General features: G+C 44.7%; 1 protein-coding gene across 1 annotated transcript in view; it reads right to left on the bottom strand.

The window, feature by feature from the left end:
* Nucleotides 1-17,888, bottom strand: part of KIF5C (kinesin family member 5C) — a 153,167-nt gene that overhangs the window by 102,348 nt on the left and 32,931 nt on the right. Inside the window, exon 2 of the mRNA XM_059704528.1 lies at nucleotides 343-433. Within this exon, the coding sequence (XP_059560511.1) occupies nucleotides 343-433 (91 nt within the window). The remainder of the gene's footprint in view (nucleotides 1-342; nucleotides 434-17,888) is intronic.

Consider the following 17,888-nt stretch of genomic DNA (forward strand, 5'->3'; position numbering starts at 1 on the left):
GGAAAACAGAACTCCCCCACCTGCAGCAGTATTTTAAAGCCATTAGAAAAAAAGTGTGGTCCTAGCTCACCTAGCTTGGAAGCTTCTAAGTGATAAAATAGCTCCACCAGAAAGGTGGCAGAAGAAATAAAGAAATATCCTCGGAAAGGGGGTGTCGGGAGGTTAAATAACTTGCATGACATCCCCAGCAAATCAGGACCAGACCGCGGGCTGTAATTCGGTGTGCCCAATTAGTAGGCCTCTGCTTACAGTCAAAGCACATTGATTCTTAAGCTGCAAATATCACTTAATGTTTTCAATTACTCTGAAAGGCCCAGGAGGAAATAAAGGAATAGTGCTTACCTTTGACAATTTGCTTTGCACACGCACTGTAAACCTGCTCTTGGGTCGTGCTGGGAGGCAGCACTCTGTCGAAGACATATGGCTTCCCTTGCTAAAAAGGAAAGACAAAAGAAAAAAAAAAAGAGGGGAGAAAATACATTAAAAGTTTAGGAATAAAAGCACTAATATTAGTATAGACAACGGACACTAAGTCACTGACCCTAATCTTTAAGGCAGTTCTTTCCCAAGACTAAGGAATATATGTTCAATGTTTTGAATCTGAGAGAAGAAAAGGTGTTCTGTTTTTCACTTGAAATACTTTTTCTGACAAAAAGGATGTTGACACGTCATTCACTCGTTTGAACTAATATTGGTTTATTGAGACCTTCCACTGAACCAGGCACTAGACTAGATGCTGCCCAGAAAACAGTCCTGCCCGTGTAAAGCACTCTATCAGGTGTGGCAGACAACTAATACGCAAGCTAGCAAGCAAGCACACGGGAAAATGCAAAATGCCTAAGTGTGCGACAAAAGGGATGACAAAGAGGGTACAGAAGGCTTCACTGAGAAGTGCTTGTTAAGCGGACCGTTAATGGATCAGAAAGACTGCGGCAAGTGAAGAGCTATGGAAGAACATTCCAGACAGAGGGTGGAGCAAGCAGGAGGGCCTGGTGTGCTGGAGGAGCAGGAGGGTGGCAGGTACAGGAAAGCTGGACCCAGTGCCTGCAGGGCACTGCCAGCCAAGATGATGGGCTTGGATTTCACCCAATGGGAAAAGGACATGACCAGATCTAAGAAGCTGCTCTTCTTAGCAAGACATCACTGCTTTGTGTCCAAAGAACTCTAATGTTTTCATCACACGCCTAAATCGTGCCTTAACTGGGTAGAGGCTCCAGAGACAAAGGAAGCCATCCTTACAGTTGACCAAGTGATTTCCCAGGTGTGGGGTCTTGGGATTTGGTTTGACTCTGGACTGTGTGCGATTCAAGGAGGTAACTGTGAGGGGAAGGGGAGAAGCACTGCGTGGCACTATATGAGCCCTGCCGCCCATCACTCGACGTTCAACAGGAGTTCTTGTCATTTACATGCCAGGCACCGTGCTGGGCACTAGGGCAGGAGGTGGGTAAGACAGACACAGCCTTTTCTGCACCAGTGCTGCCCACAGCCTGATCCACCAGGTGGCCCTTCAACTTTACTTTCCCCAGGTGGCAGAGGGAAGGGCAAAAAAGGAGGTAAGACGAGCACCCAGAGCCATCCTCCCCCCCTCCACACTCACACCCTCTGCCTCCTACACATGGTTCTGGAAAGGAGGAACACCCAAGGACAAGTCTGACACCTCAAAAAGATAACTGCTCCTGAGGGACCAGGCACAAGGCTTGTTACATCCTATAACCTTCACGCAAAACTAAGCACACAGCTGTCAGATTGGCTTAGCATTTTACTTATTTATGACAAGGGCAGGTAAGGGCCTAGGCTTTAGGCGTTATGCTTTAGCTATAGTCTTAGAAAATAGGACTGAGCCAACCAGATAAATAAGCTACTTCCAGTTTGAAGTAACTTATTTCAAACTGGAGAAAAAAAATGAAGAATTTCGCCCTAGCTGGTTTGGCTTAGTGGATAGAGCGTCAGCCTGCTGACTGAAGGGTCCCAGGTTCGATTCCAGTCAATGGCACATGCCTGGGTTGTGGTCTTGATCCCCAGGAGGGGATGTGCAGGAGGCAGCCAATCAATGATTTTCTCTCATCTTTGATGTTTCTATCTCTCTTTCCCTCTACCTTCCTCTCTGAAATCAATAAAGATATATTTTTTAAAAAATGAAGAATTTCAAGGTGCCATCAAATAATTCCTGCTGTTTTTATACAAAGCAGCAGGAGTTATTATGTTAAAACTAGAGGCCAGGGCGAGGGACCCCACCGGTGCACAAATCCATACACAGGGCCTCTATTTATATAAAAGCCTAAGCGACCGTTACAACCAAACGACGTGTCAACCAGTCACTATGACATGCACTGACCACCAGGGGGCAGATGGTCAATGCAGGAGTGGCCCCCTGGTGGTCAATGCACTGCCACAGCCAACCTCCCACGGCCCCTCCCCCCGGCCGGCCAGCCCCCATTGGCCCCTGCTGCTAAACCATTCGTAGAGACCTGCTCTGGGTTGGGGTTTCGTATGTAGCAGAGCAGCTCCCTTGTTGAAAACTATCGAAAGTCAGCCCTCGACACAAGGGTTTGTCTTACTCCCATCCTTTCCCTTCCCCAGGGGCTGCCCACCCACCAAAGTGGTGGTGATGACAAGGGAAGGGAGGGGAGGAGACGGGAACTGCCTCCTTCTCTCTCTTCCCTGGGGGCTGCCTGCCTGCCGTGGTTGTGGTGGTGAAGGAGGAGGGGGGAGAGAAGGGAAACTGAATCCTCCTCTCCCTTCCCTGGGGGCCGCCCGCCCGCCCGCCCGCGGCAGTGGTGGTGCAGTGGCGAGGGAAGGAGAAGGGGGTGAGGAGGGGAACCACGTGGTGGCAGGGTTCTGACAGCAGTGTCCAGCATCCGTTCCTTCTGCACTCGGCCTGGCGACCGTCGCCTCCTCTCCCGACCCCACTGGGACCTTCAGGCCTAGACTGGGACAGGGAACTGGGGGTGGGTGGCAGTGGACACGGCCCTTTCCCACAGGCGCTGTGGGCTGGCTCCCTCCTTGGGGGCCAGTGGCCAACATCCCGCGGTCCCTCCTCCGCCCACCCCCACCAGCCAACCTCCTGCGGTCTCCCCCACCCTCCACATGCATACCAGGCCTCTAGTGTTCATACAAGATCTTTGGTTAATCTCTTCCCGCCCTCCCCCCTTTTCCCTTCCCTCTGAGATTCATGAGTCTGTTCCATGTTTCCATGCCTGTGTGTTAAGCGTCTGCCCCCTAGTGGTCAGTGCGCATCATAGTTACCAGTCGAACGGTTGTTTAGGCTTTTATATATATAGATTATGAAAAGGGATCATTTTCTGATATTTTGTTCCCAGGAAGTTGCATTAAATTAGTACTTGGTTGAATAAGCAAGAAACTATTCCTCACCACAATCTATTGCCAACTATCTGCCCACTACATTCTTATTAGCTTTATCTATTTGTAAAATTAAACTAAATGTCAGTGGAGTAGAAGGTGAGAATAAAACACTCACAGAGTTTACCTAAGTATTTGTCATCCATGGAACCTTCTGGAAAGGAAATGCAGCTTTGCTTAGTTTAAAACAAATCCACTATTTCTCCAGACCTGATTACAATCAGCAAATAAACCATCTTGTTTACAGCATGACTCTGCTTTGGGCTTTAGAGAAAACACACAGAATACAGCAGGAAAAAATGACCTATTACATTACAGTATATGGTACAAAAAGATAGGACTCCCCAATATTGTCCTTAGACTTAAAAAGGGTATTGGTGTGTATTATACTTTCATTATAAGAGAGGTAAACGGCAAGAAATCTCTACTCACTTAGATGTCATTTCTCAAGTAAAAAATAGATAGTATGACAATCTTCCATGAACTGAAATTAACTCCCAACAGAAGCTGCCATCAAGAAAAGATAAAATTTAGAAAATACTTTATTATGAGACTTATCTTGCCAGGATTAGCACATGAAGTAGTTAAAAATATACAAATTTTTATGCGTCCTTTCGTGTGTGCACCGAGTTGGCTACATGCTTTTATTTTAGATGAGTCTTAAAGTCTTGGGATTAGAATTTAGTGAATGATTATTTTCAAAGAACTGATTTGTGGTATAGCCATGCCAGCTGTATAGAGAACTGCTATTAAACAAGAGCAGCAAAAATCTGATCACTCTTTGGTAACAGTCTAAAAGTCTCACAGATCCTGACCGACAAGACCCATGTCTGACTCCACTGTGGCTGAGGGTTTCTGTGGGCAGGCATAGGGCTTGCTAGCTCTCGGTGTCACTAAGTTTGTAGCTACGAAATAATCTTTGGAATGACATTTGCATACAAATGCTGGGTGCTAACACTTGACACTGAATGATGAGGAAACACTCCATTCCAGCCGCCTATTCAGCACGGGCTGTCTCCGATCTCTCTGACTACTCTCTCTCAGAGTCCTTTGCTGGTATCTCCTTCCAACTTCTAGCTAATGGTGTGTCCTACACTCAGCCTCCTGTTGTCTACATTGTTGACCTTCAAGTAACGTTAACATTTCAGCCTTCATATCCGTCTAAGCTCCAGATTCATGCACTCAATCGCCTGCTGGACATATTTCACTTGGATGTCCATTGGCCATATCAAACTTAAAAAGGAACCAGCAAGCCCTCCACATCTGAATAAGAACTGCACCACCAATCACCCAGTTACTCAGAATAAAATCATTCAGTATGTTCCATAGGTCCCACATCTACAATATATCCCAAATTCTATCACATCTCACCATCTATTCCACACACCCTTAGTCCAAGCCACCATTGTTTCTCGTCTGGACAATAGCTAGAGCCTCCTCACTGGTCTTCCTGCCTCCATCCTTGCTCCTGACAATCCAATTTCCACTGAGTTGTCAAAATGACCTCGCTAAACCTGTAAGTCAGATGACAGTATCTCCTCCCTTAAAAAGCTCAGGCGGCTCCTGTTATATTAACTAGACCAGCGGTTCTCAACCTGTGGGTAGCGACCCCTTTGGCAGTCGAACGACCCTTTCACAGGGGTCGCCTAAGACCATCCTGCATATCAGATATTTACATGATGATTCATAACAGTAGCAACATTACAGTTATGAAGTAGCAACGAAAATAATTTTATGGTTGGGTCACAACATGAGGAACTGTATTTAAAGGGCCAGAAGGTTGAGAACCAGTGAACCAGACCCTCTTCACCCTCAGCTCCTGCATGCTCCTCCATCTCACTGGACTTCCTCCTGTACCTTGAGCAGTCCTTGGTTCAGAAACCTTGCTCTTAACTCTTCCTTTCCCTTAGCATTCTCAAACTGCAGATCTTCACTTGGCTGCTCTTTATCACCCTTCAGATCTCAACTCCAATTTTCTCTTCCTTTTCAGCTTCCATGATCCTAACTAAAGTAGCCCACACCACCCTGGCATCACTCTCTATCGCATTACCCTACTTGGTTTGCTCCAACTAGTATGTGACCTATTCCCAAACAATCAAATGAACCACTACAATTAAAGCATTTTACCAGCTAAGACAAGCTACATAAACCCCAAGACCTAATTACATGTAGGCAAACCTGCTGCAGTTTATGAAGTTTACCTGGATAGGACACACACTTCACGATGGAAAACACAGTAAGCCAGCTTTGCCATGAGGCCTCCACGTGGAGCAGTGCGAACTGCTAGGAGCAGAGCAACTAAGAACTTACCACATACAAAAACTAACAGCAGATGGTTCTCACATTTTTATAGTTAAAATTTTTTTAAAAAAATCAAACCACCAGAATTCCTACCAGGGCTGTTGAGAGCAAACTGTCTGTGAACCATATGGCCTGTCTATTAATACATTTGACCTGTTAGCCAACAACTGTTCCCCTGCCAGGATAGAAGGTTACTCTGGGAGATGGAGGAAAGCAGAAGACCCACTTAAAGGTTCAGAGGATGGGCACCAGGGGGGTGTTGAGGAAGCGGAAAGTAGTTATCACCAGGAAGAGATCATCAAGATGCAACCTAACAACAATCTCTAAGACCAACCAAGGGTTGTGGCCAAAAGTGGCCAATGATTTAAATGACTTTACTTCTATCTTTATTAAGAAAGAAACAGAAAAAAAGAGCCTTAAATTTCCACAGCAAGATTTAGACTCACTCTGTGGAATTATCTTTAGACCCTGTGGAGTATTAGGAAGAGGAACTGACTACTGAGAATAATCGTTAACTCTCTGCCCAGGTGTTAATGTGACTTCATTCCTGAAATGAAGCTCTTTCAGCCTATTCTAACCACCACCTGTCCGCCAACACCATCACCAACCACTGTGGGCCCAAACTCTTTTATGTTTTAATTTAATTTAATTTTCACAGTAACTCTGTGAGGTAGCTATTTTTTTAAAATATATTTTATTGATTTTTTACAGAGAGGAAGGAAGAGGGATAGAGAGTTAGAAACATCGATGAGAGCGAAACATCGATCAGCTGCCTCCTGCACACTCCCCACTGGGGACGTACCCGCAACCAAGGCACATGCCCTTGACCGGAATCGAACCCGGGACCCTTGAGTCCGCAGGCCGATGCTCTATCCACTGAGCCAAACCGGCCAGGGCGTGAGGTAGCTATTATTACCCCCATTTCACAAACTGGAAAACTAAGGTCCAGTCACATGATCAGTTCTATTACTTTGGGGAAGTAACTTTAAGGCTCTGGTTTCAAGTGTTCTTTCTTTAAACTCTGCTGTTTTCCTAAGTAGCTTATGATTTATTGTAAAAGAGGCATACAGAACAGCAGATGCTAAGACTAATATGAAAGATTAAAGCAAGTGATTCATGAGGTAACAAAAGACAGACACCCTACTAGCCTATATAGCAACCAAGCAGGTGTTAACCATGATGAAGGTGGCGCTGACATGAAACCAGTGAGGAAAGAAGGGCTTAATTTAAGCTCAGGGAAGAACCAGGATGGCAAGAAAAAGGGTGGCTATGCACATGGCAAGCCTTCCTGGCAACAGATGAAAGACTCATGGACTTTTAAAAGTTGAAGTTATTAAGAAAAATTCTAGAATTTTTCAGAGCCAAAAGGTCCTTGAAGGCCATCCCAAACCAACATTATGTTTTACAAATAAACAAATGAAATCTGGAGAGGGTAGATGGTTTGCAAAAAGTCACCCAGCCAATTAGGTAGCTATCAAATCTGTGCCTAGAACCCCGACCTCCTGACTCCCTATCTGGGCTTCCAGAAGTTCTGGCTTGAGAATCAGTTGCAATCTCCCCAGACATCAAGGAAACAACAAGCATAAGTCTCCGGTCTTTTTTTTTCTGCTTTCCTCCCAATCAATTCTGAATTATTTCCAAATATATAACTGATTCATTCAATGAATGAAGTCATTGCTATGAGAGCTGGAGTAGTACAGCTGAACAATTAGAACCCCAGCTACTAGAGTTAATAGGAAGTTTAGGGTCAGTCCATCCAACCTCCTCTCAATGCACAACGCCTATCTCCATGGCCTGACAGGTGATGGTGAATGTGCTCAGAACTCAACGAGATCTGATTATCAGAGAGCTGTGTCCTTGTGTTGGTTCTAAATCTGCCTCCCTGAAGCATGAGACCTAGAATTGTCCTCCAGAACAAGACACCCCAGGGCCAAAGACCTGCCTACATCCACATAGCACCTTTGTCTCACTTGGGGAACTAAGTTTTCAGCCTCCAAATTTATTTTACCTAAAAGAGAAAGAGAAAGACAGATGCATTTCCTTCCTAACAGTTGTATGGATTTGTCTTGACTTGAAGAACTCCAAGGATGTCCAAGGTTACGCCATCAGTAAAGCATTATGTTTGTTTGCACAAGAAGAAATTAAATAAGATAAACGCAGAGACCATGAAAGGCTTTTTGGTAATAAGCTGACAGAAAGTTTCCAAAACATTAACTGAAAAGCAGAAGTCCTTGGGTTAATGTTGATACGCATTTTTTATCAACACAAGTATCGTGCCAGAAGTTTTGTTTTCTTTATTGAAATTTCAGCCCTTTAATAAAAGTGTTCAATTCAGTGGTTTTCAGAATATTCACAAGGTTGTGCAAATGTCACCACCAATTCCAGAGCATTTTCATCACCCCAAACAGAAACTCTGTACCCACAAACAGTGACTCCCCATCCTCCCAATTCCCCCAGTTGCCCTAATCTACTTTTTGCCTTTAGAGATTTGCCTGTACTGGACATTTCATATAAATTGAATTATATAATATATAGTTTTTTGTGAATGGTTTTTTTCACTTAGCATATTGTTTTCAAAGTTCATCCATATTGTATCATGAATCAATACTTCATTCCCTTTTATGACTTAATAATATTCCATTGTATGTATTTACTACATATTATGTATCCATTCATCAACTGATGGACATTTAGGTTGTTTCTACTTTGGGGCTATTATGAATGCTGCAGTCATATAAAAGGTTTTTAATATGGGGGTGCATGTTGTCATTTCTCCGGGCCTATATCTTGAACTGGAATTGGGGGGTCATGAGGTAATTCTATGTTTAACTTTTTGAGGAACTGACAAATTGTTTTCCAAAGTGGCTGTACCAATTTAGGTTGACACCAGCAGTATATGAGGGTTCCAATTCCTCCACATCCTTGCCAACACTTGTTACTGTCTGTCTTCTTTATTATAACCATCCTATTGGGGTATGCAGTGGTATTTCTTTGTGATGCTGACTTACATCTTGGGAGAAGTTTTTTAAATTGATATTTAATATACCATAAAATGTATTTTTACATACACATTATGGATGCAGAGATGTCTCCAACCATTTTAACACACTGTTGTGCTATTATCTCAACATTTATAAAATGGTCCAAAATGAGAGAATCATCTTATGGAAAGTAGAAGTTATACACATTCATGTGCTTTATGAAAGAGAACAGTGGACCGGGAGGAGGGGACTTAAAAGGGATTTCCGATAGGATTTCTGTGCCCCTCACTGCAGTAACCGATACTGAGTATTGCCCAAGGAAGGCAGAAATGAATTCAAAGGCACTTGGGTATCATTCCCATCTCTTAGAGGCTGCTTCTCCATCTGTAAAATTGAGCCAATAATATCCACAATGCAGGCCTCCTGTGAGGATTAGATATGCTCATGCAAATGAAGGACTTGGGCAGTGCCTGGTATTACAGAAGATGCTCAAGATGTGGTCAGCACTGTTTTGCAGTAAGAAATTTGGACCAATTTATACCAGGCAGTTGTATTATAATCAACCAACTCAGAAGGTTGGCATGCTGGTGCCCTTACAACGCCTAAGTACCAAAGCACACCTCAGGCATCTTCTGGCCCACAGGTCTGCGATTCATGAGCTGGGCTCCCCCGAGCACGAGGCCATTTTATTTCTGAGGGTCCGAGCAAAACTTAGTCGGCTCCAAGGCCATCCTATACATGCTTGAAAAATAAATAAACTATCTATATCCAGCCATAAAGCTTGTTCAAGAAATACAAGGAGCTGCGTCCGTATAGGCCACAGCTACAAACCCAAAATAGATGCTTCCTGGGTCCTGACAATAACACCCTTACAATCATCACCATTTCTTCGCAGGCCGGCCCCACCTCCAACACCTGCATCTCTTTGCCTGGCTGCTGGCTGCTGGAGCCCAGTCTATGGCCTACAGGTGGCCAGGACCTCCCAGCACCGACCTGGCAGTCCTCAACCAATGACTGATAGGAGTTGGGGGAAATACTTTAGCTCCCTCACCCAGGAGTGGAAGTGGAGGGGTGACTCTGGCTCCCAGAATTCCCCACCAGGGAAAAACTCCCATTGCTCGGGGCGGCAACCTGTGTGATGTCCCGCCCCGCCTTCGTTCCTTCGCTCTCCTGCCTCACTTCACCCTTCATCCTTGTTTCCTGGATCCACCTCCCAAAGAAGCTTGCACTTGAATCCCTGTCTCAGTATCTGCTTCTGGGAAGCCCAGAGTAAGGCAAAACCCAAGGCATGTTTTTCAGTCTTCCATTCAGTAGGTCCCAAGAGATTCCAGACTGTTGAATCACTTATGGAGCCATCACATTTGGCTGATGTCCAGAGAAGGGGCTGAGTGAAAATTGAAATCCTTGTTCAAATTTAACAAGCTGTGAGCTTGGGACACTGGCCTAGAGAAAAGGGTGCCTTTTCCTTCATAAAAGGGTGCTTGTCACTTGCCAACCCTTGGGCTGAGGGGGCCACACCTGCCCAGATTACATAGGATTGCTACTGGCTGCTGAAGGCCCTGGCCTACCAGAGTGCCTGCGCACAACGTACAGGTGGGGTAGGTGCTCGGTAACAGTCTGCGGATGGTGATGAGGACTCACACCTGCCAGAGGAGCACCTGGGAGATCAGACGCAGGACAGCATGAACTGGTGCTGGGTGCTGGGGGGAGGAAGAGAATCCATACTCACTGTCTCTCTCCAGTGTGTCAGAAACTTTACTAGCTGACCGTTTCTTCCCCACCTCCAAGATTTTAGCAGTCACAGAGCTGCCCTCTCTTCTTATCCTTTCATAACTATTTACCCCACACCCACCTTCCTACTTCTCTGGAGCTGGCCTGCAAATCCGAGCCCACCATGCGGAAGCACTCCAGACCTGACAGTGACCACCAGCTCTTTCCTGTCACTGTGACATCCTCTCCCAGGTTCATCAATCTGTAAACGGAGCTGTACAAGGAAACCCTATGTGGCCAAGCAGCCTGCTTCTTCCCATCAGCTGAACCCTCCTCTCCAGCTCCATCTTCTCACCACTCCACTGCCTGCCCCCAACTGCACTGGGATGACTCTGTGACTGGGTCTAAATGCTAAGCCAGAGCTGGATCCAGACATTCCCATCCCATTGCCCACACTGGCTCTGTGCCCCAGGGAAGGCACTGGTACCAGTCTGGCCAAAGCCAAGGCTGCTCCCAGGAGAGAAACTGACGTCCATAAAGCAGCAATTGGCTCTTACGGTGTTGCCACGGCAATGCCAACCTCTGCAGTCTCAAGAATGGACAAAAGCAGCACAGAAGAATGAACCTTGCAGGAGGAAACCAGGGTAAAATTCTCTCCTTCCTGCCAAGAATCTTGCTGTGGGGACAAGACAGCAGACAGCTATGAAAAACCACTCTGGGAAGGCACCCCGCCCAAGTGATAATGAAGAAATTCAGAATTACTGCCTGGCTAATAGGCAACATGAAGACAGAAGTGTTAAAGAAATTAATGGAATCTGTGTTTCAAAAATACGACTCTTATTTATATATGATTTTCATATCATATCAAAATACAATGAACTCTCTCCACCTCCCCCCCCACCATCTTTGCCCTTGAACTGCTCTTTACCTTAATCTACCAAGATACAGGGATGCATACAGTCAGGGGAACTGGTTCAAATCCAGAGCCTCACCCCTCACATGCCTATTTACCTATATTTTCTGGGCTTTCCCCTCTTTGTAAAGTGAAGGATTGGCTCTTTCTGTGCCGCAATAATGTGCAGCACACAGGTTCTGGCTGTTCCCCTAAGAGTGGCTTCTATAGTATCTTGACCACACACAGCACAAGAGAAGGTAAACTGGACTGAGCCCCGTGTGCTACATATTTAGAGAAATGAATGAAAATTGCTGCTATGTGATTTCAGCAGATCTGGTTTCCTGCCAAGTCAAGGCTGAAAAGAAAGAAGAAAAAAATCAAACCTTCCTCACTGGAGGGGAGGCTGAAAAGCTGTTTCACTGAAGGGAGAACTAGGACTTATTCAGCACAGACAACACTGAGCCTGTTTCTGGGGCATGTCGTCCCGTGGCAGCGTCCCTGGCTCCGCTCTGTGCCATCCAGGCACCCTGTCGCTCTGCAAGCCTCTCCCAGTCCCACGGAGACTCAGGTGGCACCTCCAACACAGAAGCCACATGATCACACATATAAAAGTTCTCTTCTCTTTAGTTAAAAAATGAAATAGGAAAACGTTCGCCCAGAACTTCACTTGGCTAGGTATGGTACGTATAGAGGCTTCTGATAAGCTGCAAATATTTACTACAAACAGAATGAAAAAATACCGGGGCTTTTTTTTCACTCTGCAGAAAGAGCTTTTAAAATTATAATTTTCCCATATATTGAATAGCAATTTTGCTTTTATGGTAAATTCAGGCCCCTTGTCTCCATTTGTTTCTCAGGACTGGAGAGGCTAGGCAGGAATATTAGCTTCCCTTCCTGGGAATGAAGAATAACTTCATGGCCATGTGAAAGGCAAAGATTTGAGCTGAAAGGCAACGAGAGATCCAGAATTCCTGGTTCCCAGCTGAGCCTTGAACCTGACACCATATTGCATCTTATCACTGACCCTCCAGGAACATTTTTAGCCCCCAGCTACAGGTTGTAGAAGAATGCCACGCATTTGCATTTAGAGCATGACACAGTGTAACCCAGAGTGCAATGACTTGCTTCTACATATTACTGATAAAAGAGCTACCATTAATTACAGAAAAAGATGGCCCACAAGATAGAGTAATTACATTAACCAAAACCAGCAAGGGTCATTAAGTCTGAGGTAGCTATGTCATGATTAGTGACAAAGGTGGCTCCCCCATCCGATGAGGACGCATTAGCGCTATAAAAGGGGAGCAGTTGATGCAAATCTAAACAGCTCTTCCGCAGCCACTAAATCTAGGATGGATGGGCTTCATACACCCCAGTCCGAGGAAACTCTGTCCTCATCCAGGAGAAGAGAAGTTTGACCCATAGAGGCAGAGCTGGCTTTCCCACTGGCAGATGAAGTACCTGGGCCCACCAAAAAAAATTCTTTAAAGATTTGGTATTACTAAATTCAGCCACAATTTTGTAATCAGAAAAAAAGACTTTTAATTTTATTTGGAGGATATGGCATCCTATTGTTTAGTGCTTAAAATACTGGAAGAGTTGGGTGGCCACAAATAGGTGGAATTTAAAAAGCAAAAATCTCCCAATACTCTTCCGCCCCTCTCCTAACGTTTCAGAAGGCTATGATCAGAAATAGTTCTCTAGTCTCTTGCCAGGAACAGCAATTAGCCTCTCAGATTCATTAGTTAATAGAACAGAGATTTAAAACAATTGTTCATTTCTGAGTAGATAGTGGGGGGAGGGGTGTTCCCCCAGGCCAAGAGGGAGCATCAGGGTGAGGCGGGGAGGAGAGCGTCAAAAGCAAATGCCATCTCCTTTACAACCAGCCTAGGATGGGCCAGCAGGCAATTGTTTAAACCTATTATTCCAGCACTTTTGGCCCAAGATCGAGGGGAGTAAGTGTTTAATAGACACCCACACTCAGAGATACCTGAGGACTGCTTGCTGGTACCTTCTTCTTGAGAAGGGAGCCCTGTGTTCTTCAGTTCTTATCCCACGCTTCCTTCCAGCATCTCCCTTTCATAGCATGGTTTAAGAAAAGGAAGAAGAAGCCTGTGTTATCTTCTATTTTTTTTCTTTGTCCTCCCTCAAACCACTGCCCCATCTCTGCCTTCGGTCAAACCACTTGGAAGTCTGGTCTTCTCTTGCCTCTGCTTCCACACTCCTCTACCTTATATCCCACCACTTAATTTTTGCCTTCATTCAGCTGCTTTCTTAAAGAGCTCCAGAGCCTCCTAGTCCTCAAATCTAGGACCTGTGACTGGCTTCAATGTCCTCAAAACTTACAAAGCATTTAGAACTGTGCACCAGCAACCTTCTTGAAACTGACCTGCTGTCTCCCTGCAATCCTGCTGCAATCCTGCTCAGGACTTTCCTCTTTTGACTCCTCTTTCCCTTCCTGTCACTAGTTATTACAGCCAACTCCTAATATAGAACATCCCAGCTCTCTCACCATACCTCTTCTCTTTCACACCTTCCTCTTCAGTACTCTCAAACACTCCTTTGGTTTCAGCCATAGCTGTGTGTCAAAGACACACACAAGTCTACCACTAACCCTGAGCCCCAAACCCATGGTACCAACTGTCTGATTAAAGTCTCTAACTGGATGTCCCCGAAAACCCTAAACAATGTATGTTGAAGAGGGAGCCTTTCTCCTCCTCCCCCTCCACCTTTTCCACCACTGTCCCCAGTCCTCTAAGGTCAGCGCCACCTTGCCCACAGTCCCTCCCCACTGTCAGTCAGTTGCCACGAGTGGTGGTTCAGTTCTCTGGTCTATCTCTTGCTTTGCACCTCAATCATCCTTATTACTTTTTGTGCAAGTAATCTGCTTGTCTCTCCTCCCTCCAGTGCATTCTACATCCTTTCCCAAATCCATCTTCCTTTGGCCCACCTGCTACAAGATGGCTCTGTCACTTGCTAGGATGCCCTACTGTATATAGCCCCCTAGTTAGATGCCTTCAACAATACAAAACCTGCAGAACAACCCCCGCAGCGGGTCCCTCCCCACCCAACACTCCAGTACCACAGGCACAGCACCTTTCGGGCAGCTGCCTCACTGGTCTAACTATTCTCTCCAACTGGAATGGCACCTTGACACCTTTACCTTGTTATCTGTCAAATCACTACCTGTTCTTTAACACTCATACCAAATGCCATCTCTTCCAAAATGAAGCTTTTCTGGATAAATGTTCGCTGTCACAGGTTTTCTCTCTTCTCTCTCTCTCTCTCTCTCTCTCTCTCTCTCTCTCTCTCTCTCCTTCCCCTTTTCCTCCTCCACCCCCCTGCCTCCTTCCTGCTGCTTCTTTGAGCTCACAGGCACTCTGATACAATTCCAGGAGAGCTATGATCACAAACTATGACATAATACAGATCAGTCATCTGAAGCACCACTGAGGTCAGAAACTAGGGGAGAGGGATAGCATATTTGAGTGACTCACCTGCCACACTCTGCACTGCGCCTGGGTCATAGATGTCTCACAACTACTCTCTGATAATGTAACTATCACTCTTGGCATTTTACAAGTGACAAGGTCAGGTTCAGAGAGGTCCTTTAACTTGTCCAGGGTCACAAGGCCCATATTGTATTTGCTTAACAGGGTGGTAATGAGAACCAAAGAATAAAAGGCATAGAAAAATCGCTTTACAAGTTGCAAAGCACTCTACACATATTTGTTATTGTCATTATAACTTATATTAACCTTTTATAAATATTTAGTTAAGAAGATGTTTTCTATCTTACCCATCTTTGGATTCACTGCAGCATTTGTGATAATTATTAAAAGTTGAAGTCATTGTTTAATTAAATTGGATTTCTGATGCCATGTCCTGAATTAATAGGATTTTTGAAAATGTTTACACCAAAATAAAAGTTGCCATTTATTTTGCAGGTGCAAGTGTCAGGCATAGACGATCTCTGATCTCCACCGCAATGCTGGAAGGTTTGTATCGCTGTCCTCATGTTACATATGGGAAATAAGAGTTCAGTGAGTAACAGTCACACAGCTAATGAGGCACAGAGGCGGGAGGATCTAATTTCAAAGCTCACGATGTCCCACCACTGTAGACTCCCACCGCAATGATCCAATTCTCCCAGACGCTGTCAGAATCCAACAATGTTCCTGCATTGGAGGCGAGTCCTGTCACTTATGAGCACTACGCGCTCCCTCTCAGATTCCACTCGGCAGCACCACATCCTCACAAACCTGGCATGGTCAGCACCCCCTCCACACAGCTGGGCGACCTCACGCATCTACAGACTGAGAATGTCTCTTCCCTGCCTTACTCAGCAAATGCTGACGGGATCCTTCACGTGCCAGGCACTGCTCCGGACACCGGGAATGCAGCACTGATGAGACACGAGCCCTGTTTTATGGAGCTTTCATTCCAACGGAGTAGGAGGAGACAGGCAGTAAGGAACCAAATCATAACAAAGCTGGTTTCTCCTCGTGTTGGGATGTGATGAAAATAAAGAGGGTCGGGGAGGGTGGCTCTGAGCACATGACACCTGAGCAGAGGCTTGGAGGTTCGCCAGCCATGGGAAGAGCGAGGGCAGAGTGCTCCCGGGAGAGGTCACCAGAAAGGTGCAGCCTCGGGTTAGGAAGCTCGCGGGTACTGGAACGTGGTCAGATGTAATGGGAGAGAGCGAGGAGCTGGACGGCAAGAGATGATGCAGGAAAGCCAGGCGGAGGCCTGGTGCTGGAAAATCCTTGCAATGTTCTTTTAAGCAAAGGAATGGCCTAATTGGGCTTCTGCTTTAAAATAGTACTCTGGCTGCTCTGTGGGGACTTGGTATTTGGGGAGGGAATGTGAGGTAAGACAAACATGAAGACCAATTAGGAGACCATGCAGAAGTCCAGAAAGATATGAGGTAGCTTGGATTAAGGAGAGGGCAAGGGAGATGAAAAGAAGAGGCAGATTTGGGGTACAGTTGGGAGGTGGGCCCATGCTGCAAACAGGAATGAAAAAGAACCACAGGTAAAATACCTAAGAAAAAAACTTCACAAAGGATGTGAAGGACCTATATACTGAAAACTTACAAAGCATTATTAAACAAGATTGAAAAATGACACAATAAAATGGAAAGATACTCCATGTTCATGGATTGGAAGAATCAACATAGTTAAAATGGCCATATTACCCAAAGCAATATACAGATTTAATGCAATCCTCATCAGAATCCCAATGTCATTTTTTAAAGAAATAGAACAAAAAATCATCAGATTTGTATGGAACTACAAAAGACCCCCGAATAGCCAAAGCAATCCTGAGAAAAAAGAACAAAGCCAGAGGTATCACACTACCAGACTTCAAATTATATTACAAAGCTACAATAATCAAAACAGGATGATACTGGCAGAAAAGCAGGCAGACAGACCAATAGAACAGAATTGAGAGCCCAGAAATAAAACCACATGTAGATGGGCAAATAAGTCTTTATAAAGGAGCCAAACACACAATGGAGAAAAGAAAGCCTCTTCAAAAAATGGTGCTGGAAAACTGGAAAGCCACATGCAAAATAATGAAACTAGATTAGTTTGTCCCCATGTACAAAAATTAATTCAAAATTGATTAAAGTCCTTATATTCAGATGTTATATTTACATCTGAAACAATAAATTACATAGGACAAAACATATAGGCTAATAAACTTATGGACCTTGGACTTGGAGAACATTTTATGAATTTAATTCCAAAGGCAAGGGAAGTAAAGACAAAAATAAATAAATGAACTAAAAGCTTCTGCACAGCAAAAGAAACCAACAACAAAACAAAAAGGCAAGCAACTGAATGAGAGAAGATATTTGCAAACAACAGCTCTGACAAGGGGTAATATCTAAAACATAAAGAACTCATACAATTCAACACCAAGCAAGCAATCCAATTAAACAATGGGCAGAGGGCCTGGACAGACACTTTACCCAAGAAGACATATAAATGGCCAACAGACATATGAAAAGATGCTCAACTTCACTAGCTATTAGAGAAATGCAAATCAAAACCACAGTGAGATACCACCTCACACCTATTAGAGTGGCTATTATCAACAAGACAAGTAATAACAAGTGTTGGAGAAGTTGTGGAGGAAAAGAACCCGCAATTCACTGCTGGTTGGAATATAAACTGGTCCAGCCACTATGGAAAACAGTATGGCAGTTTCTCAAAAAATTAAGAATAGAGTCCCCCTATGACGAAGCAATCCCTCTTCTGAATATCTACACGAAAAACTCAAAAACATTTATTTGCAAAAATATATGCAATATTTATTGCAGCATTATTCACAGTGGCCAAGACGTGGAGACAACCAGTGTCCCTCGATAGAGGACTGGATAAAGAAGATGTGGTACATATATACTACACATATATACTACTCAGCCGTAAGAAAGATAAAATGCTGCCATTTGTGACAACATGGATGGACCTTGAGAATATTATGCTAAGTGAAATAGAAAAAGCTAAGATTCATATGAGTTCACTCATATATAGGATATAAAACTGAAACTCATAGACACAGACAACAGTATGATGGCTACCAGAGGGAAGGGGGTGGGTGGATAGCAGAGGGTAAAGGAGGACAAATATTTG

Source organism: Myotis daubentonii, chromosome 7 (genome assembly GCF_963259705.1).
Source record: "Myotis daubentonii chromosome 7, mMyoDau2.1, whole genome shotgun sequence".
Classification (NCBI taxonomy): domain Eukaryota; kingdom Metazoa; phylum Chordata; class Mammalia; order Chiroptera; family Vespertilionidae; genus Myotis; species Myotis daubentonii.